The 22,928-nt window shown below is 41.8% G+C and overlaps 1 protein-coding gene across 3 annotated transcripts in view; it reads right to left on the bottom strand.

The window, feature by feature from the left end:
* The window catches only part of vps13d (vacuolar protein sorting 13 homolog D), a 75,696-nt gene that overhangs the window by 25,215 nt on the left and 27,553 nt on the right, over positions 1–22,928 (bottom strand). For 2 of the 3 annotated variants that reach the window (XM_063464834.1, XM_063464836.1), the window contains exons 28-54: positions 20,192–20,363; positions 19,740–19,855; positions 16,837–17,061; positions 16,452–16,750; positions 14,093–14,226; positions 13,325–13,480; positions 12,561–12,747; positions 11,936–12,010; positions 11,648–11,848; positions 11,084–11,173; positions 10,001–10,141; positions 9,776–9,901; positions 9,032–9,106; positions 7,433–7,535; positions 7,018–7,170; positions 6,499–6,634; positions 6,322–6,369; positions 5,711–5,861; positions 5,313–5,529; positions 4,978–5,228; positions 4,700–4,891; positions 4,480–4,606; positions 4,216–4,358; positions 3,721–3,851; positions 3,139–3,314; positions 968–1,091; positions 2–237 (exon numbers count right to left, since the gene is read on the bottom strand). In XM_063464834.1, the coding sequence (XP_063320904.1) occupies positions 2–237; positions 968–1,091; positions 3,139–3,314; positions 3,721–3,851; positions 4,216–4,358; positions 4,480–4,606; positions 4,700–4,891; positions 4,978–5,228; positions 5,313–5,529; positions 5,711–5,861; positions 6,322–6,369; positions 6,499–6,634; positions 7,018–7,170; positions 7,433–7,535; positions 9,032–9,106; positions 9,776–9,901; positions 10,001–10,141; positions 11,084–11,173; positions 11,648–11,848; positions 11,936–12,010; positions 12,561–12,747; positions 13,325–13,480; positions 14,093–14,226; positions 16,452–16,750; positions 16,837–17,061; positions 19,740–19,855; positions 20,192–20,363 (4,185 nt within the window). The remainder of the gene's footprint in view (position 1; positions 238–967; positions 1,092–3,138; positions 3,315–3,720; positions 3,852–4,215; positions 4,359–4,479; positions 4,607–4,699; positions 4,892–4,977; positions 5,229–5,312; positions 5,530–5,710; positions 5,862–6,321; positions 6,370–6,498; positions 6,635–7,017; positions 7,171–7,432; positions 7,536–9,031; positions 9,107–9,775; positions 9,902–10,000; positions 10,142–11,083; positions 11,174–11,647; positions 11,849–11,935; positions 12,011–12,560; positions 12,748–13,324; positions 13,481–14,092; positions 14,227–16,451; positions 16,751–16,836; positions 17,062–19,739; positions 19,856–20,191; positions 20,364–22,928) is intronic. The other variant, XM_063464835.1, reaches the window with a different exon arrangement.

Here is a 22,928-nt window from a genome sequence, read left to right as displayed (position 1 = left end):
CTGTGAGAAAGTGTGCGTGGCTGCGATGTAGATGAAGTTCTCGTAGTAGAGTTTGTTGTATTCTCGGAAGAAGTTCATGTCAGCTGTGACCTCAGAAGATCCAGCTCCCTTCACAGTGAGTATGAGGCATGGGGGCAATGTAGGCTCATCACAGGCGTAGTCTAGCACTGCGCCTGGCTTCACCTCAGTGTGCAGCTGCATGTCAACTACACCGTGCTGCCAGAATTGAATAGGCACCTGCAACAATTAAAACAAAGGAATTTATTCTAACAATTTACCTCATGCTCCATTTGTCTTTCATTTTTACTGAAGACGTGTAACAGATAACAAAGCCAACCCAGACACTTTTGCATGTGAAGGACACAAAAAGATAAGAAATAAAAAATAACCAGACCATAACTGCTATGGATCTCAAAAAAAGATTCTGAATTCCTCTCAGAACAACGCCCCCCAAGTTGCAAATTAATAATAAGACCCTTTGTCTCTGGTATACTATCCATTACAGGAGGTAGAGCAGGTCGTTTGACACAAAGCACATCAAAGTATCCTTGGGCAAGTTACTGAACCCTCTGTTTACCCTAATGTGTGAGAGTGTGCGTGAACGTTAGACAAAAGCACTTAGGTTGAGAATAAAGTACATGAATGCGTGCTTGATTGTGTGAGGCTTGTATTATTATTTTTTTTTTAAAGAGTGAATGTTTTATTGCAAGAATTTCCTTTGGAATTGATAAAGTTTTGTGAAATGTGTAAAAAAAAAAAAAAGCACATGGAGTGCTGAGAGTAGAAGAGTGGTACATAAGTACTGGTCCGTTTACCATTATTTCTTCGTCATTTTTTCTTTTCCGAGAGAGCTAACAGTGGAAGTGTGTATGTCAAAGACAGAGGAAAGACTTCAGCGAGTCCAGTGTTTTGAGTACAGGCGTTGTTTATCTGACTAACACAGTAGCACCTGACAGTTAGGACCAACCTCAGAGGTGTTGTCAATGCGGAAAGGAGGAGGCAGCTGGTCAGTGTCAGTAAAGGAGATCTGGTAGGTGGCTCCCTTGAGGGTGATCTCTGTCCGTAGGAAGAAACAATTCCCCAGTGTGTCCCTTTTTAAAATAAGATACAAATAAAATCAAATAAATACATAAAATATTGTGAAATATCTTTCTGTTTGTCTGTCTGTAACACCTGCTCCCCAGTATCCTTCTCTGTCTCAATCACCCTCTCATGTCCTCCTTTACTACATTTATGAATCATCTCTGAGGTTTCCTCCTGCCTGGCAGCTCCATCTTCAAACTCTTTGTCTAATGTATCCACCATCTCTCAGTTGCACATGTGCAAACCATCTCTCTAACTTGCACTCAGCTCTACACACCACCCTTGTTCTTGAAAATTGATACCAGCACATTTCTTTCAATTTCCAAGATTGTGTTAAACAATCTGAGTAAAACATTCACTGTCCTTTTTTCCAAGACATCTTCCTACCTGTGCAGGTATTTACACGAACCACTTTTCCACTCTTCATAGCCAAACTCACTTTTTCCTTACAAATCCTCTTCATTATCACTAACTGTTTTCAAATCAAATCAAATCAAATCCCTTTTATTGTCACATCACATGTGCAGGTACACTGGTACAGTACATGTGAGTGAAATTTTTGTGTGCGAGCTTCACAAGCAACAGAGTTGTGCAAAATACAATAATGTAAAACAAGCAAAATATAAAAATGGCTAATCTAAAAAGTAATAAATATATGTACAATATGTAAAGGTATATACATTACTGAATGAATGTTCCCCATCCCTCCTCCCGTAGATGTCTTTCTGAAAGTGCTGTAACTAAGTTTAAGAATATAATCCACCCACTGTTATCATCTTCAATGCCCTGTACCAACACAGAGCAGAGCAGCTACCTGAACGCTGCTCCAACAGAGGTGGATAGTAATTTTGCATCCTCACTACGTACGACTCTGGATACTGTAACTCCTCTGGAATATAGAGCCTCAAATCAGAAGTACCTGACTCCGTGGTATAATTCTCAAACACGTAGCCTAAAGCAGATAACTCGTAAGCTGGAGAGGAAATGGCGTGTCACAAATTTAGAAGATCATCATTTAGCCTGGAGAACTAGTTTGTTGCTTTATAAAAATAAATAAATAAACAAAATTAAATTTAAAAAAGCGTCCCCCCGTTAAGCTACAACATCTTTCTATTCGTCACTGATTGAAGAAAATAAGAACAACCCCAGGTTTCTCTTCAGCACTGTAGCCAGGCTGACAAACAGTCAGAGCTCTGTTGAGCCAACCATCCCTTTAACGTTAACTAGTAATGACTTCATGAACTTCTTCACAAATAAAATGTTAACCATTAGAGAAAAAATTACTCATAATCATCTCACAGATGTAACATTATCTACAGCTACTCTTAGTACCACTGATATTCATTTAGACTCTTTTTCTCCAATCGATCTTTCTGAGTTAACATCAATAATTACTTCCTCCAAACCATCAAAATGTCTTTTAGACCCCATTCCTGCAAATCTGCTCAAAGATGTCCTGCCATTAATTAACCATGGGTTCCTCAGTTTCAGCCAATGTGGCAACTTGTACATGGAAGAATGGAAAAACAGGGCTTTGTTATCCTACCCTGGTCATTGTCATTGGCTCAGGTATGTGGATGACACCTGGGTGAAAATCAGATCTCAAGATTTATCTATAAAATATTGTCTCAGATTATTAGAGAAACAAAATTCATGAGAAAAAAGTTTTACAGCCAGTAACAAGATCGCTTTCAATGCAACATTCGATACACCTCATCAAGTGACAGATGGAGCTGTTTATCATGAATTTGTCTGCCATGACCTGACCTAATCAAGTCATAGCAGACACAGATGAGAGAGGGACATGGCAATCAAATAACCCAGACTACACATCTGCATAGGAATTCCACAGTAGTATATCATTTCAACCTTTGAATTTTCCTTTAGAGGCCACGCTACACATGAATAGAAATGGCACATTCTTTAAATAACTGCATGTGAATTTCATCAAGCTGGCTGCTGAGTGGGGAAACGTGCTTCAAGAGGGACATCACGGAAAGACAACATGGACATTTGCTAAAAGATTAATGTGTCTGCATACAGTAGGTAGCTCACCTCATATTTACATGAAAAGACTTGGGTTTGTTAACCTCAAAGCCTCCTGACCATGTGCAATTGGGGATGTCCATGAAGCGCACACATAGCAGTTGGTCATAGTCATTTCGTGGCCAGTGAAAGACAACACTGGAGCCTGGCAGGGTGGAGATGTAACCATCCGGGTTGGCCGTACCCTAGGACACACATGAATATTTGTTGTTATGGGAATACTGGTTCCCTGGAATCACTTTATTACTTTATTTATCTTTAATTATTTACTTAGTTACCAACCAGAAAAGCAAAAAGAAGCACTGTTTTAGTCTTTGGGCCTGAAAAGTAAAAGTCCCGAGTGACAGGGATGTCAAGGCTGAACCTGGTTGGTTTGTTTGTTTGGTTTGTTTATGTAGGGACAGGATATGGACAGTTTTTTTTCCTGTTTGCGTATCGTTTCTTTACAGGTCAGAGTAAAGAAGTAGACAGGGAATGATAGAGAGGAGTATGAAACAAAGATCTCTGCCTCACTCTAAGCTGCCACTACTCTAAAACACCTGTGCAAAATAATTAAAAAATAAAATAAGTATTATCCAGAGTTTCTTTCACCTTTCCTCTTGCAAATTCTCTCTGAGCAAAGGCCAGTTTGTGTGTAGACCGGTTGTCCAGCAGGTAGCGTGGGGCAAAGGTTACGATGTGTGTGTCTCTATAGCGTCCTTTTCCTTTGCGCACACTGATACCTGTGTCAGTGAGACAGGGAACAGTTAATGAACTGTCATTATATTTTGGGGTAGTGAGAAGAGAGTGCTGTAACGGGCGACATTTAGGAACAGGAGAAAGATCCTTGTTGCATAGAACTATAGAATCAGGGCAAAAGGCCACTATTTACAAGGCACAAAATAACTCAAAACTGATCAAAAAAATGAGGGAGAAAACTAAGAAAACAATTAGAGAAAAAATATTAACTCATCTAAAATGTAACCATGAATTTGTTGCATCAGTACTGACAGCAAATCATCCAGAGAGGTCACGAACACAATGTTAAAATCTGCCGGACATCATTCAATCATTCGGCTCACACCGGTTGTGAATAGACCAACTTGCCTATGTTGTAAATGAGGCCAGGCCTGTTTCCATGTTGGATCACTTTGACTGCTCTGACTCCACTTCCTCCATCCAGGGAGAAGCCTTGACACCAGCCAGGAATTCCATCTGGATGGATCCCTTTACCAATCCGCATTGTACACCTGGGATCATTATAGATGGGGAAATAAATAGAAAGCAAGGATGAAGGAATCAAATTCTATACCTGCTGGGTAGAACTTGAGGCTTACTGTGGAATCCCTGTTGTTTATGACACACACTTACATAGCAGGCTGTTCCTTGTCGGTGTAGCAGAAGAGTAACGGGCTGAGGCTACGGGCCAGCTCGTGCTCCTCAAACTGGCCTGCTGCATCAGTCTTGGTATTGTCCTGACGGAAAATTAATGGCAGACCTGAGGGATAAAACCGGCTTTAGAGAACAGAAGCTTCCGGGAAAGTATTTGCTTTTAATAATCAGAGTAACTATTGCGTTCAGAAAACATTACCAGTCTTGTTGATAAGCCAGTAGGGGGCAGAAATCAAGATTTTTAATGCTCCTTGTGCTCGTAAAATGATGCGAATGGTGAGACAAAGAAGACGTTTGTTGGTGTCATACAGCCGCATGCGCACTACATAGTTCTGAGTTCCTGGAGGAATCAGCAGCTCTTTACACACAGGGAAGTTCTCCAGCAGGACTCCTAAAGAAGGATGCACATCATCAACATGGAGACTGAGAATACAAGTTTATGACATAAACACCAGCTGATGTTTGGCTAATGCTCACCCAGCTCCATGTTCTGTGAGGTGTCAGCAGCATGGAGCACAGCCTCTTTTCCTGGCTTCAGCGAGCCTTTAATGGACATTCCTTTAATGTAGTAGCTGATGTCACAGGGCAGCAAATTGGCCAGCACCATGGTAGGCAGAAGGTAGACCGTGTGCCCTGGCTGTCGATAGATTTGCTTTGTACTGCCAGAAACGTATTTGTTGGCAGGCTGCTGGTCTGGGTAGTTCTCCTTTTTTATGACCACGCAAAACCTGCAAGACAGGAAGAAACATTAAGAATGGTATTGAGCGCAGGCGAGACAAGAAGAAAGAGCAAAAACGTCTGACCAGATCTACCTGAAGTTGTGCTTGAGGCTGTCATCAAAGTCTGCTGACTGACACTCCCTCTTACTGCTGCTGATCTCTCCAGGCCGCTCCACCGTGGTCCAGTGGATAGGAACCTTACAGAAGAACAAGCCCAGGCCTTTAGGCCGAGACTGCAGCCGCCAGGAGGTCAAGTGGAGGGGGACTGCCAAGGCCTGGCCAGGCAGGATTGGAGGCAACACTACTGGTTCTGTCAAAACAATCACGCACACACAAATAGAAGGATTTAACAGAAGACAAGAAAATTACATAGAATAACCTAAACTACATACAATAAAACATAATTAAAAAATAGGATAAATCAGTGGTTGATTGGATGGTTGATAAAATAAATGACCCTACAGTAGATGGGAAATTGAGCAGCATCTTACTGTCAGGCGCGGAGGGGCTATCCAGTCTGACCTCCATAGGAACATCCAGTCGGTTCTTGACCATGAGGGCGGAGCGGACTGTGACCACCTTCCTGGCACTGCCCTCCATTGTGATGGAGAAGACCACTCTCACAGGAGGCAGGGCAGAGAACTGAGGAGCCATTAAGTATGAGGTGTATTACTAGCAACAGTCACGTCAAAGTCGTCCATCTCTTCACACTCAGAGTCTCTTAACTTCTGAGAACAGCTTAGAACCTTTGTAATTACTTTGACAAATGCAGTGAAGTTTGTCTTCAGCTTCTTTGTCCTTTTAACTACAATGAACTTCATTTTTTTGATTTGTAGTATTAGATCATAATCAACAATGTACAAGGTACATTATACTAGATCATCGTTTGTCATGTATTATACTGGGCTGCTATTTGTTGCCAGTCATTTGAAAACTGTGAAAAACCTGACTAGACTAAAGACTGACAGAGCTGTTCACAGTCTACAGTCTGATTTCCTGCTGCGTAACAAGCATTAAGTTGTTACTGTAGCTTTAGAGTCTCTTCAAAATGCTTGCTTTCTCTGCTGTTCACTAATCTGGAAACAAGATGTGGCATACTTACGTAAACGTGTGGGTGGATAATGTTGGTCCTGCTGATAGGGCTGCCGACCTGTGGGAAAGTAAAGGAGCAAAAAATATTTAAGATGAGAAAAAAAGGAACAACAAAAAAACATCCCACCCTACAAGGCAGAAAACCTTAGCATTACTAATATGAATTCTGTTTTTGAGTTGCGCTCACAGTGTTGGAAGAGCTGCTCCTGTCTGGAGCTGCATAACGAAAGAAAATGCCCACTTTGTCCACAGACACTGGCTTCACTTGCTCCCATCCACATACACGAACCAGCAGCTGGTGCAGTTTCAGCTCATGAGTGTGTCTGTATTGAAAAAGGCAGTGATACACAGTAAGGGTGCGTAGCTCTATAGAGATGAACCATCTAAAAATATGAGCTGCATCGGGTTGGATGCAGCTCATTTACCTCAACCAAATTGCTATTCACCCTGTTAATGTACTGACAGTTTTCTTTTAATTAAAAAGGCAAATGTGAAATGCTTTACACTAACCAAATATCATTCAGATTCTTCTTGCATATCATCATTTGAGCAAAGCAGACAGCTTCTTAACAACATCTTAATTTCAGACAGCTGCTTATTAATAGCACAGTTAAGCTGCTGTGTTATCACAAATCATCAAACCGAGAGGAATAAAGGTTAAGACAGTCAACAGAGTCACTGGATGCTACGTGAAGCCGAGCAGTACCGATGACGGAGTTTCTCATGGGCCTCAAACTCAAAGGGAATCTCCTCCCCAGGCAGCACCTCTCTCCACTGGCTCACATTGTGGCTGTCATCAGATCCTGAACTGTGGACATCAGAAATGGAGTCTGCACTACTGCTGTGGGAGAGTGCTACCCTGTGGGAAACATGTAAAGAGCTTCAGGTACTTGTCTATTCTTTGTGGCTGAGGCAATTCTTTGCTGTGTAAATTCACGCTTCATTAGATACATATTAAACCCAAACTGAGAAAGTTGTGGTGTTAGCAAACTGATGTACATGCACTCAGCATTAACAGCACTGTCAGAGTACAGTCAGTGTTCACTTGTTGGCAGTTCATTTCTATGAAACATGGTGTTTCTGCAGATTGTATGCATTAAGATCATTATGGTTACACCTACCTGGTGGGTGTTGTAGTGATAGTGGCAAACCACATAGTACATCCAGTATGGTTGCGTAGAGCATAGGGGACAAAGGGCTGCCTCTTCTTAGACAACTTGACATCTGATAGGAACAGAATTAAAAACAGAGTTTGTATATATACATATACACAGACAGATAGAAAGATAGATATTCAGATGGGTTACTGGAACAAGAAGGTCTAAGTGGATGACAGATGAGAATAGGGAGCGGAAAGGATAACAATAAAATTAAATATATATAAATAAAACACATAGAACTAATAATGGTTCATCCTAATACCAACTGCAGTATTACTTTGAATCCCTCAGTAATGTTTGTAGCGCTGCTGAGCAGATAGAGCTAGACTTAAATGGCTTTATTGTTTGGTTAAGAACTGTAAATGCAGACATTTAGACACATTTTTTTCCATTCCAAGTCATTTCTGTTTCTTTGTATGCATGTTGTTTGGTTTTTTCCTGTGTGAGTACTATAACAGTATTAACAATTAATGATCAACGGCCAAAAGGAATGATTTGTGCAAGCAAGAGAGTTTTACATCCAGGACAGGTTTTAGCAGCTCATCCACAACCAGAGACTGAAATGCACCAAGTATTGCATTTCACTTGGTAACACAAAACTTAACAATACTCACTTAGAAGCTGGAAACATCACATTTTTTTTTATTTAAAAGCTTTAGGTAGCAGACATGAGGAGAAATGAGAGTGAGAGAGAATGAACAGATGGAGCGGCTCTGCTGTAAGTCGGCTTCTTTGTTATTCTTGTCTGTAGTTTGGCATTTTTAATACTGATATCAGACATAATTTATAGAGTATGATCATTTTGGTGCTACTCAGAATCTGACTGAGCCTAGTATAATAAGGGAAAACACAACAAACTGTGATGCAGTGATGAGAAGATTCAAACCCATCGGCCAGCTTTGCAAAGTTTGCATGTTCTGTGTTGTTTGGGTACGACAGCTTTTTCCCCACAGTCCAAAGACATTGTGTTGGGTTAACTGGTGACTCTGAATTGCCTGCAGCTGCGAATATGATTCTGCCTGTCAGTGTTAGCTCTGTAATAGACCGGGGACTTGTCCAAGGTGCACCCTGCCTCTCGCCCTATGACTGGGATAGGCTCAAGTAGTTAAGAAAACGGATGGACAGATCAATGGATGAAGTGAGGCTATCCAACAGAAGTCATTTTGTTCTCACTTCTAAACAACTTGTGGCAATTTTGAGCACAAACGGTTTGGGTTTAGTAGCTAAAATAGATTCCCAGCATGAAGCAGGTGCCAGTGAAATCATGACGATGCTGACATCAGGTCAGCTACAATTCAGCTTCATAGGTTTAGTACAAGTACTAATGCGAATTACAAGTACTGAACTAAAGAGACTACTCAGAAGAACAAAAGGTCTGCAGAGCTTAGGAAAAAGCTGGTTTTGTGTACCAGTGGAAACACATGGGGTATGTGGTTCCTAAAAGAGACAGGCATGCAAAACAAGAACCTCACCAGCACTCCAATAGTTTAAAAAAAATCCCTAACTGTGGTACTGATGCTACTGAGGAGGCTGAGTGGGTGGCTTAACTCTGAACTGTACCTCTGGAATGAATCTGCTGCTCGAGGCAAGTCAAGCTGGCTGTGCTCCTAGTTCTAAGGTGAGCAAGAGGCGCACCTGATAGTAGAGACAGATAGTTGAAACAGAGACACATGCAGAGGGAACACACAAGAGGGTTAGTGTTATCCTTCAAACAAGAACACCAGCACTGCACTGAAAATCATCTCTCAACCGACACCCAGGTAGATGATTCCCATCTTATTCAAGTGAAGGAGCAGAAAAATCTAGCAGCTGGGGATAATGTGAGCGACTTTGTGATTGGCTCTTTAAAATGTACTGAAGGAAAACCTAACTAAAGGAAGAGAATGGCAGCTTAAGTGTTTTCTTTAGAAGAGAGCGGCTTATCAATCGAGTGTGTCACAGGATAACCAACCAGTGCTTGACCAGCTTCTAAACTAGGACAACAGGCAGGCTTCTGTTTTCTTACCCTGGCAACAATCTTACATAGTACTGTCTGAGCTGACAATACAAATAAAAACTGTACAAAGAACACAATGTAACTGTTCATTCAGCTTTACAAAGTTACAAGACTGGAGATGTCATGCAGCTTGTAGCGCAGTGTTAGCATTGTACTGATAATGACACCTGAGTGCTGATGACACCTGAAACAGACACTTTATCATTCAGGTGATTTTCAGGCGATTTCAGGTTTTTGGATTTTCTCTTTTACACATTAAAAAAAAAGCTCTAGAGTCCATAAGTTGTTACCGATTTGCTGTAACTTACTTTGCCCAAAGCTGGGTGGATCAACTGAAGAGCCTATCCAGGGCATAGGGGGCGAAGTCTGGGGGGGTTGGTCCTCCTCATTACAGTAGTCAGCTATCCAGGAGCTCTTGGTGGTGGTGTATTGTTCTGAAAAGGCCAGACATACACATGAGCCACAGGTCTGCCATGTGGGACGATTTTAACACTGTAACTGGAAACACTGTGTGAAAGTCCCTCCTTACTTACCCAGCAGGACAGACGTGATGTTGATGTCCAGTCTCTGTTTGGCTCGAATCCCCATCTTAAGACGTGGAGGATGGAGACGACCGGCGGCCTGCTGCTGCCACGAAAGGACGCAGGGCCAGGGCTCAATAAAGGGCTCCCAGCCTGGCACGCAGACAGAGATCAACTTAGCAAAACACTGTGCAGTATGCAGTATCATGTTAGTATTATTTCTTCTTATTTTTTAGAGCTAAATACTGCCTGAACTGAAGCTCCTATTTCTGCTTATCTAACATTATGTCAAAGTTTATAGCAACTCTTGGCTCTCTATATTCTTCTGTTATACCTTTCTACTATAAGGTTGGACTGTCTGTGGATGTCGCTTCTCTCATCTCGGGAACAATGTTAAAGTCAGGCCCTTGCTCCTCGATAGATGGATGGTTGGGTGGATCAATGTTTTTCTCTCATTTACAGAATATAATTCACAAATCCTGGTTTTGCATTCAGAGCATTCTGTTGTCAGGAACGTGCCCATTTTAAAGAGCTGCTTAAAACGAGCAGCCAGAAGGAATCTGAGTTTCTCAGATCAGAGAGGAGGATGAGCTTTGGAGGCTGTAGCTCTATACCTTTTGAACTCCACCCTAATGGACTCTTGGGTCCTCCACTAGGCCTCAGTACCCCCCTGTGGGCAAAGTGTGCAGTGACAAGAGAAGAGGCCTGGCCTGCCTACAGGGGCTGCACTTGACACGACTCACTTTGTTGATCGTGGTGCACATGATTCTGTTATACAAACCTGCTGACAACATGAAAATGAAGAGCTGCTGTTTTTCTAATGGCTGTAAAATAAGTAAACACGAGTTTCACACATATATATTCTCTATCTCTCTCTATCTAGAGAGAGATAGATTGAGCTCACCTTGTTCTGAACTCTGTTGTGAAACATCCTAATACATTTTACAATGCCATTGAAACTCCTGTCAAACTCTGAAAATAACAGTCTACTGAGACACTCCTTTTGATTAATCTGCATAAACATAAAAACACAGATGTAGGAAACAAAGAATGTTCACCATATTGTGTAAACATGCAGTAAGTAAATCCTATTACCTGACAGCTCTCTGTTGTAGTAGTCTCCAGACAGAGTGAAGCTAGCGTTGCCTTCTTGGATGGAACCAATGCGCTGCAGCACGTAAAGCCCTTTAATGACAAAGACTCTGAGATCAGGCTGAGAAACAGGTGGATGCTGTTCACTGGATTTAGTGAAGGTGCTTACCTGTTTCATCTTATGCTTAAGGTCTAAAATTTCCAATACTAAAGTATTTTCTCCAATAACATAAAAGAAGTTCTTTCAATTTTGTTTTCCAACATTATTTGTTTTGGTCTTTGACTGTTTGAAGATTCAGGGAGAAAATGTGCACTAGGACGAGGCAGTTATGTGCAACTAGCCCTGATTTTAAATGACCAGAATTTACAAATGGAATTAACAGGAACAAAAGCAGCCCATGTTAGTGGGCACGAGAACAGTAACTTCTAAGTGAATCTAATAAATGGCTTTGCTCAGCAGCAGTTGCTGAGGTAAGATTCAAATGTGCCATTTGAGCTTAAACTACTGGATGCTGACTAATCAATTTTAAATGTCTTTGGTAACAACCATTATTTAGAGAGACTTACTGGAAAAGGTTAGCTCTGCCAGCGGTATGTCACAGTCCAGGCAGTCATCGATGAAACAGATGCAGATGCTATCAGCCTTCACCTCCACTCCTGACAAAGGAGCCGAGTGGCTGCTGGTCCCAGAGCTAGCCCTGGCTCGAGGATGACCTGCTATATTCTCAGCATTCTCCAGCAGCCATGTTGCAGCTTGATCCAGCTGACCTGATGGACAAATAATTAGATTTTTAGGAAGGTTTTCACAGATTATTAAGCATTTCATCTACTTCCAGTTTTAATAGTCTCACCCACCTTTACAGTGGATCAGGGCTGTTTTGCAGTCCTCCTTCCTGAAACCAAGGTCTTCTAAGTGGGTTAGCTGACCCTCTGAGGGAAACATATTTTAGTGGAATATAATCAGTAATCAGTGCAACTAAAAATACAATCTAAAAAGTCAGGAATGAGGTAATAATGTAAAAAAGTATGCGTATACATGCACACTGATCTAAGGAGCTTGGAAAGAAAAGCGTGTGGACTTCTTTAAGTTTCCCTGAATACGTTTCACCTCTCATCAGAGAAGTTTCTTCAGTTCTAATAGCAACTGGTGGAGAGTTCCAGCCTTAACGCCCACTCACATCCTGGGCCATTTGACCTCAGGAAATCACATGATAGGGTGGGGCTAGGTTTCACAGTGGGTTCACCCAAAACCTTGGCTGATTCTGACCCACACAAGTTTTCTCACCTTGGCTTAGTGTGATTAGGCAGAGGATCAGTAGGGGGTCCTTGACCCTCTTGGGGGACACTCCCATAGGGCTTAAAATCTGGGACTCTCCACCATTTGACCTTAGAACTGATGAAGCTTGTCAGATGAAATGTCTTCAAGAAACTTAAAGGCATTATGTTGATCTATGAAGACTTAAAAATCTGTACAGCATACCTATAAGGGACTCAGTCTTCTGCCTGAAGATGTCTTTGGGTGCAGTGCTGGCTCCTTTGGTGGGGGGAGCAGTGGTGTCAGAGACATGAGGCAGTGGGGCACTGGCAGTAGGGAGAGACTTGGTGATGGCCAAGAAGAGCTGTATGTCGTTGTAGGACAGACGGATGTCTAGAGCTGGAAACTGAATCTGCCAGAAAATCAGATCCAAAGCTAACTTGGTAATCCATAATGTTACATTCTGAAGTCTTCTAACTTCAACTATTTTATGACAAAACTAAAAGAAGACAAATACTAAAACCTCAATCGCAGGACTAGTCTTTACCAGCCATGCTCAGCGTCACTGATATTTTTTTCACAAACCTATGTAGTTACTAGTTGAAGCTATCAAACATTAACAAAAATATAAACAATGAATGGAAATGATATGTGAATTCAATTTTATTGACATAGAGGCAGCAAAGGTTGAGTTGAGATTAAGGAAAGTGTCCAAAAATACAGTACAGCTAGCTTCATGTGCATTTCGAGTTACCAGCTTTAATCACCAAGTGTCATCATTATTCCAAAGCCATTGTCATTAAAGTTGAATCTTGCCCATTTCTATGCACTAACAGGCAGCCTGGACAACAAGGCTTTCTTCCTAATCTTCGGGGTGTCCTGCCAATGTAATGCAATATCTTATCCTATGTCTCTTTTGAAAATATGTTGAACTTGCAAGTAACCCCGACCTTAGTTTACTGTACATAGGTTGATTGTAAACCTCTAACCTCCAGCAGCGGTGGGATGTCCTCTACATTGAAGGCGTCCAACAGACCTGAACTGCTTTGGTATGTGGGGCTCCCACACAGCTCCAGCTGGATATTGACCGGGTCGATGATGGAGAGTGCAGTTTCCTGCTCGCTGCCCAGCCGACATGAGAACACCTGGTGTCACAAAATTCGTCAGAATCAAAGGAGTTGAAGTTGACAGCAGTTTTCATATGCTAACCTACTCACTCATCCAAGTGACTTCTGCAGTTTCAGCTGAATGCAGGTTTCCTCATCCTTATAAACAGAACATTTGTATATTGACTGAAACTAGCACCACTGACTAACAATGTGCTGTGAGGTCGTTTCTTGATCATTAATATGCATCATGACCATTGATCAGCAAATACTGATCAAAGACCATTGCTCAATCTCAACTGACTGTCCATGAGTACCATTCACAGAGAGCTGGGGAACAGTTGCAATCACAGCATTGTAAGATGGTGACAGATGTACCCTAAAGCCCCCTCCTCAATTCAGAGATTGTCTTTCCCTTTTCATGCAAATGGCCTCTTTGACTTGGACTGTTACTGATGGGTGGATAAGTGATGAAACGTTTCTCCCACTGAAAGCGCTACATCCAGATGAACTTTTTGGTAGAGCCATAATAGTAATACCACAATTAGATAATTTAATGTGTTTTCATTTTTAAACATCATCTCTTTGAACTGAGTAAAAGAACTGTGATAAATGAGCAGCAGTACTACAACTAGCAGTCTCAGCTGTCACCTCTATTCCTGCCAGGCTGCCAGAGAAGGGTCGGTCCAGCAGACGGGGTTTGTAGGTAAGGACAGTGGTGCCCTTTAAAATGATGGCATTGGTATCCAGGCAGGACGAATCCTCCACAACCACAAACTCTGTTCCTGTACATCAAATGGCAAATATTTAAAATGGCAAACTCAGTAAAATACGCAGGTCAGGTATTCTAGGATAACCCAAATATTTCTGAGTAGGCCCTGGCATAATTTACAAATGCAGGAGATGAAATGCTACACAAATATATTTTTCTTCAGTGACATTTAAGTTTTTATATGTGACTTTTTTTTTTAACTATAAATGTAAAAAAAAAAAGTTTTAGTTGTCTGACCAGTGACTGCCTGATGTGCAAGTCCTGTTTTTTTTTTAACACTATGCAAAATAATTGTTAATAACATAGCATTCTAAAATGGGATTGTATACAGCAACTAAGTTGTGCATGAAGATTGTGAGAGAGTTACAGCACGTCATGTAAAGGAGACGGGGTATAGAGCTGATTTTGTAAGTTTGCCCTCTAACAAAGAAATGATCAGTCTATAATTTTAATGGCAGGTTTATTTGAACAGTGAGAGACAGAACAATAACCAAAAAAATCCAGAAAAATGGATTTGAAAAAAGTTACAAGTTAATTTGCATCTTCATGAAGGAAATAAATATTTGATCCCTTTGCAAAACGTGGTTTAGTACTTCGTAGCAAAACCTTTTAGGTAACTGCAGAAGTCAAACGTGTCTTGTAGTTGGACACAAGTTTTGCACACATCTCAGGGGGGATTTTGTCCCACTCCTCTTTGCAGATCCTCTCCAAGTCATTAATGTTTCACTGCTGATGTTTGGCAACTCCAACCTTCAGCTCCCTCCACAGATTTTCTGTGGGATTGGAGACTGACTAGGCCGCTCCAAGACCTTAATATGCTTCTTCTTGAGCCAATCCTTTGTTGCCTTGGTCGTGTGTTTTGGATCATTGTCATGCTGGAATAATGGCCCACGACCCATTATCAGTACCCTGGCTAAAGGAAGGTGGTTCTCACCCCATCCATCCTCCCTTTGATGTGGTGCAGTTGTTCTGTCCCCTTGGCAGAAAAACACCCCCAAAGCATGTTTCTACCTCCATGTTTGACGGAGTTCCTTCCAACGGGCGACCGTGGCTCAGGGGGTTGGGAAGCGCATCTGTAACCGGAAGGTCGCCGGTTCGACCGGGCTCTCTGTCCTGGTCGTTGTGTCCTTTACCCTACCGCCTACTGGTGTTGGCCAGAGGGGCCGATGGCGCGATATGGCAGCCTCGCTTCTGTCAGCCTGTCCCAGGGCAGCTGTGGCTACAACTGTAGCTTGCCTCCACCAGTGTGTGAATGTGAGAGTGAATGTGGCATTGTAAAGCGCTTTGGGTGCCTTGAAAAGCGCTATATAAATCCAATCCATTAAGTAGTTCTGGCCTGATTCCTCACCGTTCTTATTATCATAAACTCCATGAGGTGAGATCTTGTGTGGAGCTCCAGACCGAGGGAGACTGGCAGTTATTTTATGATTCTTCCATATGCGAATAATCGCGCCAACTGTTGTCACCTTCTCACCCAGCTGCTTGGCGATGGTCCTGTGTAGGTCCACAATCTTGTCCCTGACATCCATGGAAAACTCTTTGGTCTTGGCCATGGTGCAGAGTTTGGAATCTGGATCGATTGATTGCTTCTATGGACAGCTGTCTTTTATACAGGTAACGAGCTGAGAAGGCTCCAAATGTCAGCTTGTTACCTGTATAAAATACACCTGGGAGCCAGAAAACTTGCTGATTGATGGGGGATCAAATACTTATTTCCTTCAAAATACAAATTAATTTACAACTTTTTTTAAAATGCATTTTTCTGGATTTTTTTCTCTCACAGTTCAAATAAACCTATCACTGAAATTACAGACTGGCCATTTCTTTACTGGTGGGCAAACTTACAAAATCAGTAGGGGTTCAAATAATTTCTCCCCTGACTGTGAGAGACCAAGCAATCTTTTCCCAATATGTCACAAGCACTAAAGGACAGTCTTATGAAGTAGTTAGCTCCATATAATGAGTGGAGGAAAATCAATCACTTTTCATTACAGTTCTTTTCATTTGTAGATGCAGTGAAAATACAACTGCTGAAGTATTTCTGAATCATTAAAAAATAAAATTATCTTAAAAAAAAAACTTGTTCCTGTTAGACTGCTAGTAGCATTAGTTACAGTACTGTGTGTAGCCACTGTAATCTGAGTTTAAGCTACATTTTGGTGTGCCAACAACCACACTTTGACTACTTTTCAATATAAGGACACACACAGTTTTCTTTCTTTGTTCTTCATGTCTGACCTGTGACGTTGATCTTGATCTCAAGGCAGCGCTCCTGGGTGACCGACACCGTGGACCTCTTGGTGACTACCCCACTCTTGACTGTCTTTGGCATAACAGTTCCTATTGTACTGGCCGTGGTACTGGAACCTGAATCTGTGCTAGTGTTACTAGGCCAGCGCTGATGATGTTTGGCATCACTGGGCATCTTCTCAGTCGGCTTCTGCAGGAAGTCCCGTACCAGCTGGACCCAGTCAAAGATGAGAAAGACCCTGAGGTTATTGAGGACCACTGTGAAGCTGGAAGACTCACGTGTGGATCTGTAGAAAGGGAGATCATAATGTACGTGACTAACATTATCTAGAATGTCCACTTCTTCCAGGTCAAAGATGTTCTCCAGTGTTACCTATAATGCAGTTCAAGCTGTAAGGATGCCCGGTTGGCGCCTGTTTTGGATGCCTGGAGAATGCAATCAAATACATTGTGCCTTGTCCCAACATCTTCACCGGCTCTTTTATTTAACCCGGTGTATCGAGTGTCATATGCCAGCAGGGAATGAGACACCAGGTTGACAGACTTGGATCCATTAGAGAGACTCTCAAAGAGCAGCTTTGATTTAAGGAAGTCGAACCTTTGCAAGAAAAATAAAAACAAAAGGGTGAAATGGAATAGTTTCAGACTCCCCTGTAAAAAAAAATTACCAATTTAAATCCCTCGAACACCACCACAGTTTTTCATCCATCGAATATTAGATGACCAAACCCAAGTTGCAACTTTTAGCTAATGTTTGTAGGAAATCAAAGAAGACATATAGCTTCCGTTTCTTCTTGGTGCACAAACTAAAACGATACCAAATGATTTAAAATTCTCTGGAGACGTTTGGCTATGATGCACAGTGCCACGTTTGGAGAAAACCAAATACAGCATATCAGCACACCTCATGCCACGTGTTAGCTTAATGCTAGAGCGGTGATGGGCTACATTGCAGCCACTTGCAGTCACTAAGTATGGAGACCATGAACAATCTGTGCACATATCTCAAGAACTGTCCACCATAATGGACATGATAAAAGCACGAGTTGCTAGGGAAAAATGCCTATTCCACCACAGGCTGGCAGAGGTTTTTGGAGGTTTCTGGCTTTTGGTAGGTGACCTTGAATGCAAAGAAGGTACTGTACCAGAAAACCTCCAAGTGTTTGATTTGATTGCTAGCAGACTGCCACAGCTGCCTGTAGCTTTTTATGTTTGTCTGCAAACTACGAGTTAAGCAGTAGTACATCTTGAGAAAGAGTGACGCAAACCAGAGATTAAGAAGATTGATCTCAAAATAAAAGTTGTGCCTTTGTGCTGCAGCCAACATGGTTCATTAGGCACAGCATTTACTCTGAAGACAAACAGTCTCCATTTCCAGTTTGAGGCACCCTTAGTTTCACTTCAGCTCAGAGAGTAACTGGCCAGCCTGCATGAACTGTGTAACTGAGGTTACACAGGCTTAGAGAATGTGGGTTCTCTTGGTCCCACATTGTCACGTGTCCAAAATGGCAAACAAACTAACATGTCTACAGAACCTCAATTCTAGGGCCAAATGTGAGGCCTCGCCTCCCACAGATAAAAGCTTGAATTAAACCGGGTCAGCCAACAGGACAATGATCCCAAGCACAGCAGGAAATCTACAGTAGGTAAAATAAATCCTAAAGTAAATATATGTCTAAAGGTGCTATTAACATGAATTTCTTAATAGATGTGGTAACAACCTATACAATCCACACGAGCAATGAAATCAAATTGTAGATGTCCATAAATTAAGTGCAATTAGCAATGAGAAATGACACGGAAAAAGTACTGAACACACGCAGAACAGGGGGTCATGACAACGAAAGCCATGACCCTCAAGACCTTTGTGACCTTATTATTGCAAAACATACTAAGAGGCAACAAAAGTCACAAAACAAGTTAGAGGGAGGTAAACAAACAAACATACAAGAGAATGTGTCTGTCTGTGCATGAGCATTTGTCCCCAGCATGAGACAAGGAAGGGGCCCCAGACACCAGCCACCCAAGAACTGCCTGACGCCTGGCGCAGCTCTCACCGCACAACAGAGAGGCCTAAGTGACCGAACCAGGGAGCAGGCTAGCAACCACCCACTAAGCACCTACGTCACAGGGTTGTTACCGTTCTAAACCAATGTCCCAGAGGGACTCAAGACTGGCCAAACACATACATACACAGAAACTGCACAGAGGCACACATCCTTCCACATTCACCCTGCCCACCAAGAATTATCACAAAAGCTGTGCAAGAGCCAAGGGCCCCTTGTGGAGAGCTTAAGAAAGACCCTGAATCAGAAGGTATGATTGTTTCAAAGAAAACAACAAGTAACACACTCAATCTCCATGGCCTGTATGCACGCTCACCACACTGCTGAAGAAAGCCTGTGAAATACTGGGAAGCTGTAGCCTGCTAAGATGTTTGGAGGTCTAAAAGCACAGCATATCACCCCAAAAACACCATACCATGAAGTCTGGAGGTAGGGCTGTTTTTCAGCACACACCACTTCATATAACTGAAGGAAGGATGAATGGAAAACGTACAGAGACATTCCTGTTAAAAATCTGCTGCCATCTACCAGGATGATTAAAAAGAAATGAGGGTGGACATTTCAGCAGGACAATGATCCCAAACACACAACCAAGGAAATAATCAACTGGTTTTAGAGAAAGAAAATAAAGCTGCTCTAATGGCTCAGCTAATCAGCTGACCTGAGTCTAATTGAAAATCTAAATGCTAAAGCTCAGAGTTTAGGATTTGGAGACTCTGTGGAAGAATGGACCAAAATCACACTTGAAGAGTGCATTTGACTAGTTTCCCCATACAGGAGCCTTCTTGAAACTGTCATCACCAATAAATGCTTTAAATAAATACATTTCAGTCACATAATGTTTGGACATCTATGGTTGGATTTCTTTGCATGTGTGGACAGGATGGGTTGTTACAGACATCTGGTGAAAATAGCACCTTTAGAAATATATTTACTTAGAAAAATGGTGACCATACCTATGTTACCTGCTGTATAACACCATGGCTGAAACCCCGCCCACAAGGTGCTACAATGACTCAAAGTCCAAACCTCAACCTGACTGAAGTGCTATGGTGGGACTGTAAGAGAGCTGTGCATAAATGACTGCCTGCAAATCTCAGTGAAGTGAAGGAACGCTGTAGCTCCTCCACAACAACACCAGCCCGGAAACTGTTAAAGAGCTGTGAAATAGCTGTAAATGCTTCTTTATAGAAAGTCAGAAAGGACTTACCTTGCTAATGAGCATTTGTGTTCACTGTTTTGGGGATTGTACAGTAGCTCCAAACTGACATCCATCATGTCCAACAAGAATGAAAAGTTCGTATAAACATCTCCACTCAACACCGTCTACAGAGAGAGAAAGTCAGTCTGCAAACTGAAATATGAAAAAAGAGCTAATCTGTTTTGCCATTCTGGCAATGAGATCTTCTATAATTGTAGTTGCTGTCCTCACTACCCACCACGTAGCCTCACCTGAAGAATTCCCTGCACTTTCCAATGTCAGCTTTACGCTCTGCATCACCTCCTTTTTACAGCTTTTAAAATGAGTAAATGTTCTGCAGTATTTAAGACATCAAAAACCAGCAAATGCTATATTTTGTAGGATATATGACATATCCTTATTTAAAAATGTACTACAATGCACTGTAAACTACTCAGGTGTACATATGTGTGCTTTCTCACATAGGTGCTGGGATCCTGCAGGTTGTAGGGTCGCAGGAACTCTTCAATAGGCTCTCCCAGGTTGTTCTCCAGTAGCCCTCTGATCAGTTGGTAGTGGTCCACATCCAGAGAGCAGTGTACCGATGACAGGCTGCCTTGGATGGACATGTCGGGTACCACATGGCTGAGCTCTCTGAGTTAGGACCAGGTTTGGATTATGAGTATGGTCATATACTGACACAATTCTAGCATGTGCTACAGAAAAAGGTTTTCTCTCAACATTATCCCATTATTCATGTGAGAGTTGCTGATGTTTAAAACTTAAGCATATCAATGAGCGTAGGATTAAAAAATTTGATGTACTGAAAGCCTGTACTTTTCAGTATCTTACAAAGTTGGAGGAGAACCCAACAAAGCCAAAGTTGGGTGCTCGTGAGCCTAATAGCCCTGAGTTATAACTGACTTATTTTACGGTAAGGAAGCAAAACAACACAGAAATATCAGCTAGACCCCATTCCTACAGTTTTGGTTAAGGCATGTCTACCTTCTTTGCTTCCCCTCATATCTGCTATCATCTGCTCTTCACTTACCACTGGAACTGTTCCTGCTTCCCTCAAAATTGCTGCCATCACCCCAATATTGAAAAAAAAAAACTGGTCTAGATCCCAATAATTTTGAGAATTTTCGGCCTATTTCCAATCTACCATTCCTTTCAAAAATTCTTGAGAAAATAGTTGCCACACAACTCCACTCAAATTTAACTAATAATAATCTGTATGAACAGTTCCAGTCTGGTTTTCGCCCCTCCCATAGCACTGAAACAGCACTTATAAAAATAACCAATGATCTTCTTATGGCAGCTGACTCCGGTTTACTCTCCATTCTTATTCTCCTCGATCTGAGCGCTGCTTTCGACACTATTTCTCACTCCATTCTTCTCAGTAGGCTAGCCTCCATCAGTCTCTCCCATACTCCACTAGCCTGGTTTAAATCTTACCTGTCTGATCGTACTCAGTTCATTCAACTCAAATCCTTCACTTCTCAGCCCTTTCCTCTGAAACTGGCGTGCCCCAGGGATCTGTCCTGGGGCTCCTTCTTTTCATTGTCTACCTTCTACCGCTTGGACACATTCTCCGTAAATACAATATCCAGTTTCACTGTTATGCCGATGACACCCAGCTTTATCTGTCCACTAAACCTGATTCTGCTCTTCCCCCACCTCCCTCACCCTCTGCTTAGCTGAACTAAATTCATGGTTCTCTTCTACTTTTCTTAAACTCAACAGTAACAAATCCGAGCTCCTCTTGGTCGGCACTAAATCAACATTATCCAGAACCAACAGTTTCTCTATTACTATCAATAACTCGCCGGTCTCCGTTTCTTCCTCTGTGAAAAGTTTGAGTGTCATCCTCGACAGTACTCTATCTTTCAATTCACACATTAATAATGTCACCCGGTCTGCATATTTTCAATTGCGCAACATTAATCGTCTCCGTCCTCTCACCCCACATGCCACTGCCATTCTTGTCCATAGCCTTGTTACTTCCTGGATTGATTATTGTAATTCACTTCTTTTTGGTCTTATTCAAAAATCCATCCACAAGCTCCAACGCGTCCAGAACTCTGCTGCCCGTATCATCACCAGGACCCCTTCTGTCCACCACATCACTCCTGTCCTGCAGCAGCTTCATTGGCTCCCGGTCAAATATTGTATCAATTTCAAAATAATCTTGTACACATTTAAAGCTATTCATCATCTCTCTCCTCCATATCTCTCTGATCTGGTTAACATCACCGCTCCATCTCGTTGTCTCAGATCTTCTTCTTCCCTTTCACTCTCCGTCCCCTCCCCCCGTCTTGTCACCATGGGGAGCAGGGCTTTCAGCTGCTCTGCTCCACGACTCTGGAATTCCCGACCTCCTGATCTAAGAAATATCTCTTCCTTCTCTCTCTTTAAGTCCCAACTCAAAACCCACTTGTTCAAAATAGCTTATCCCACATAACCTCTCCATTCGGCTATTTTAAATTTGTTTATGTCTTGTGCTTTTATGATTGTGTAAACTCTTTGCTTTTATGTTGCTTTTTACTCTACTGTGTAGTGCTGGGCGATATGGAAAAAATATTTATCACGATATGAATTATTTTATATCACGATAACGATATATATCACGATATACCACCTGACCTGTGGTCATCTGGAAAGTATGCAGTCTGTAAACAGCGAGTGGAGAGGGTGCAGTCTTTGTTTTGAGTTACTGTAAAGCATGTCGCAAATCCGGGTGCATGTAAAGCAGCACCATGTTGCAAAACCACAAGACAGTTTCTTTGCGAAAAATATCATTTTTTTATACTTTATTTTCTCTTGCATAAAGTTCAGAGTATGTATAGTGAGAAGACAACACTAATATATTTGCACAGGCTATTTAACCCTTTAAGACCTACCATAGAACCAAGTCCGCCAGAGCTTATCTTTACATTTATTTATTTTGAGTGTCTTCATAGTTTTATTTTTGAGATACACAAATTTTTATATATAAATGAAAATAAATAAATGCAAATTTGCAAAAAAACAGCATGTGCATCAAAATAAACTATTTCCAACAGTGTAATTTGACTTCTAAGCATCCCAGAAACGATACAGAAGAGCATAAAGTCAAACATGACTTTTAAAAACACCAACATAGACTTTGAAGCTTAAAAAACTACATTTTCCGCGAAAGTGACGTCACTTCCGGTTTCGGACAGGTAATGGCGGACA

This window comes from Pelmatolapia mariae, linkage group LG20 (assembly GCF_036321145.2).
Source record: "Pelmatolapia mariae isolate MD_Pm_ZW linkage group LG20, Pm_UMD_F_2, whole genome shotgun sequence".
NCBI lineage: Eukaryota > Metazoa > Chordata > Actinopteri > Cichliformes > Cichlidae > Pelmatolapia > Pelmatolapia mariae.
Note: the sequence above shows the minus strand (reverse complement) of the source record. Positions and strands in the feature narration are given on the sequence as shown.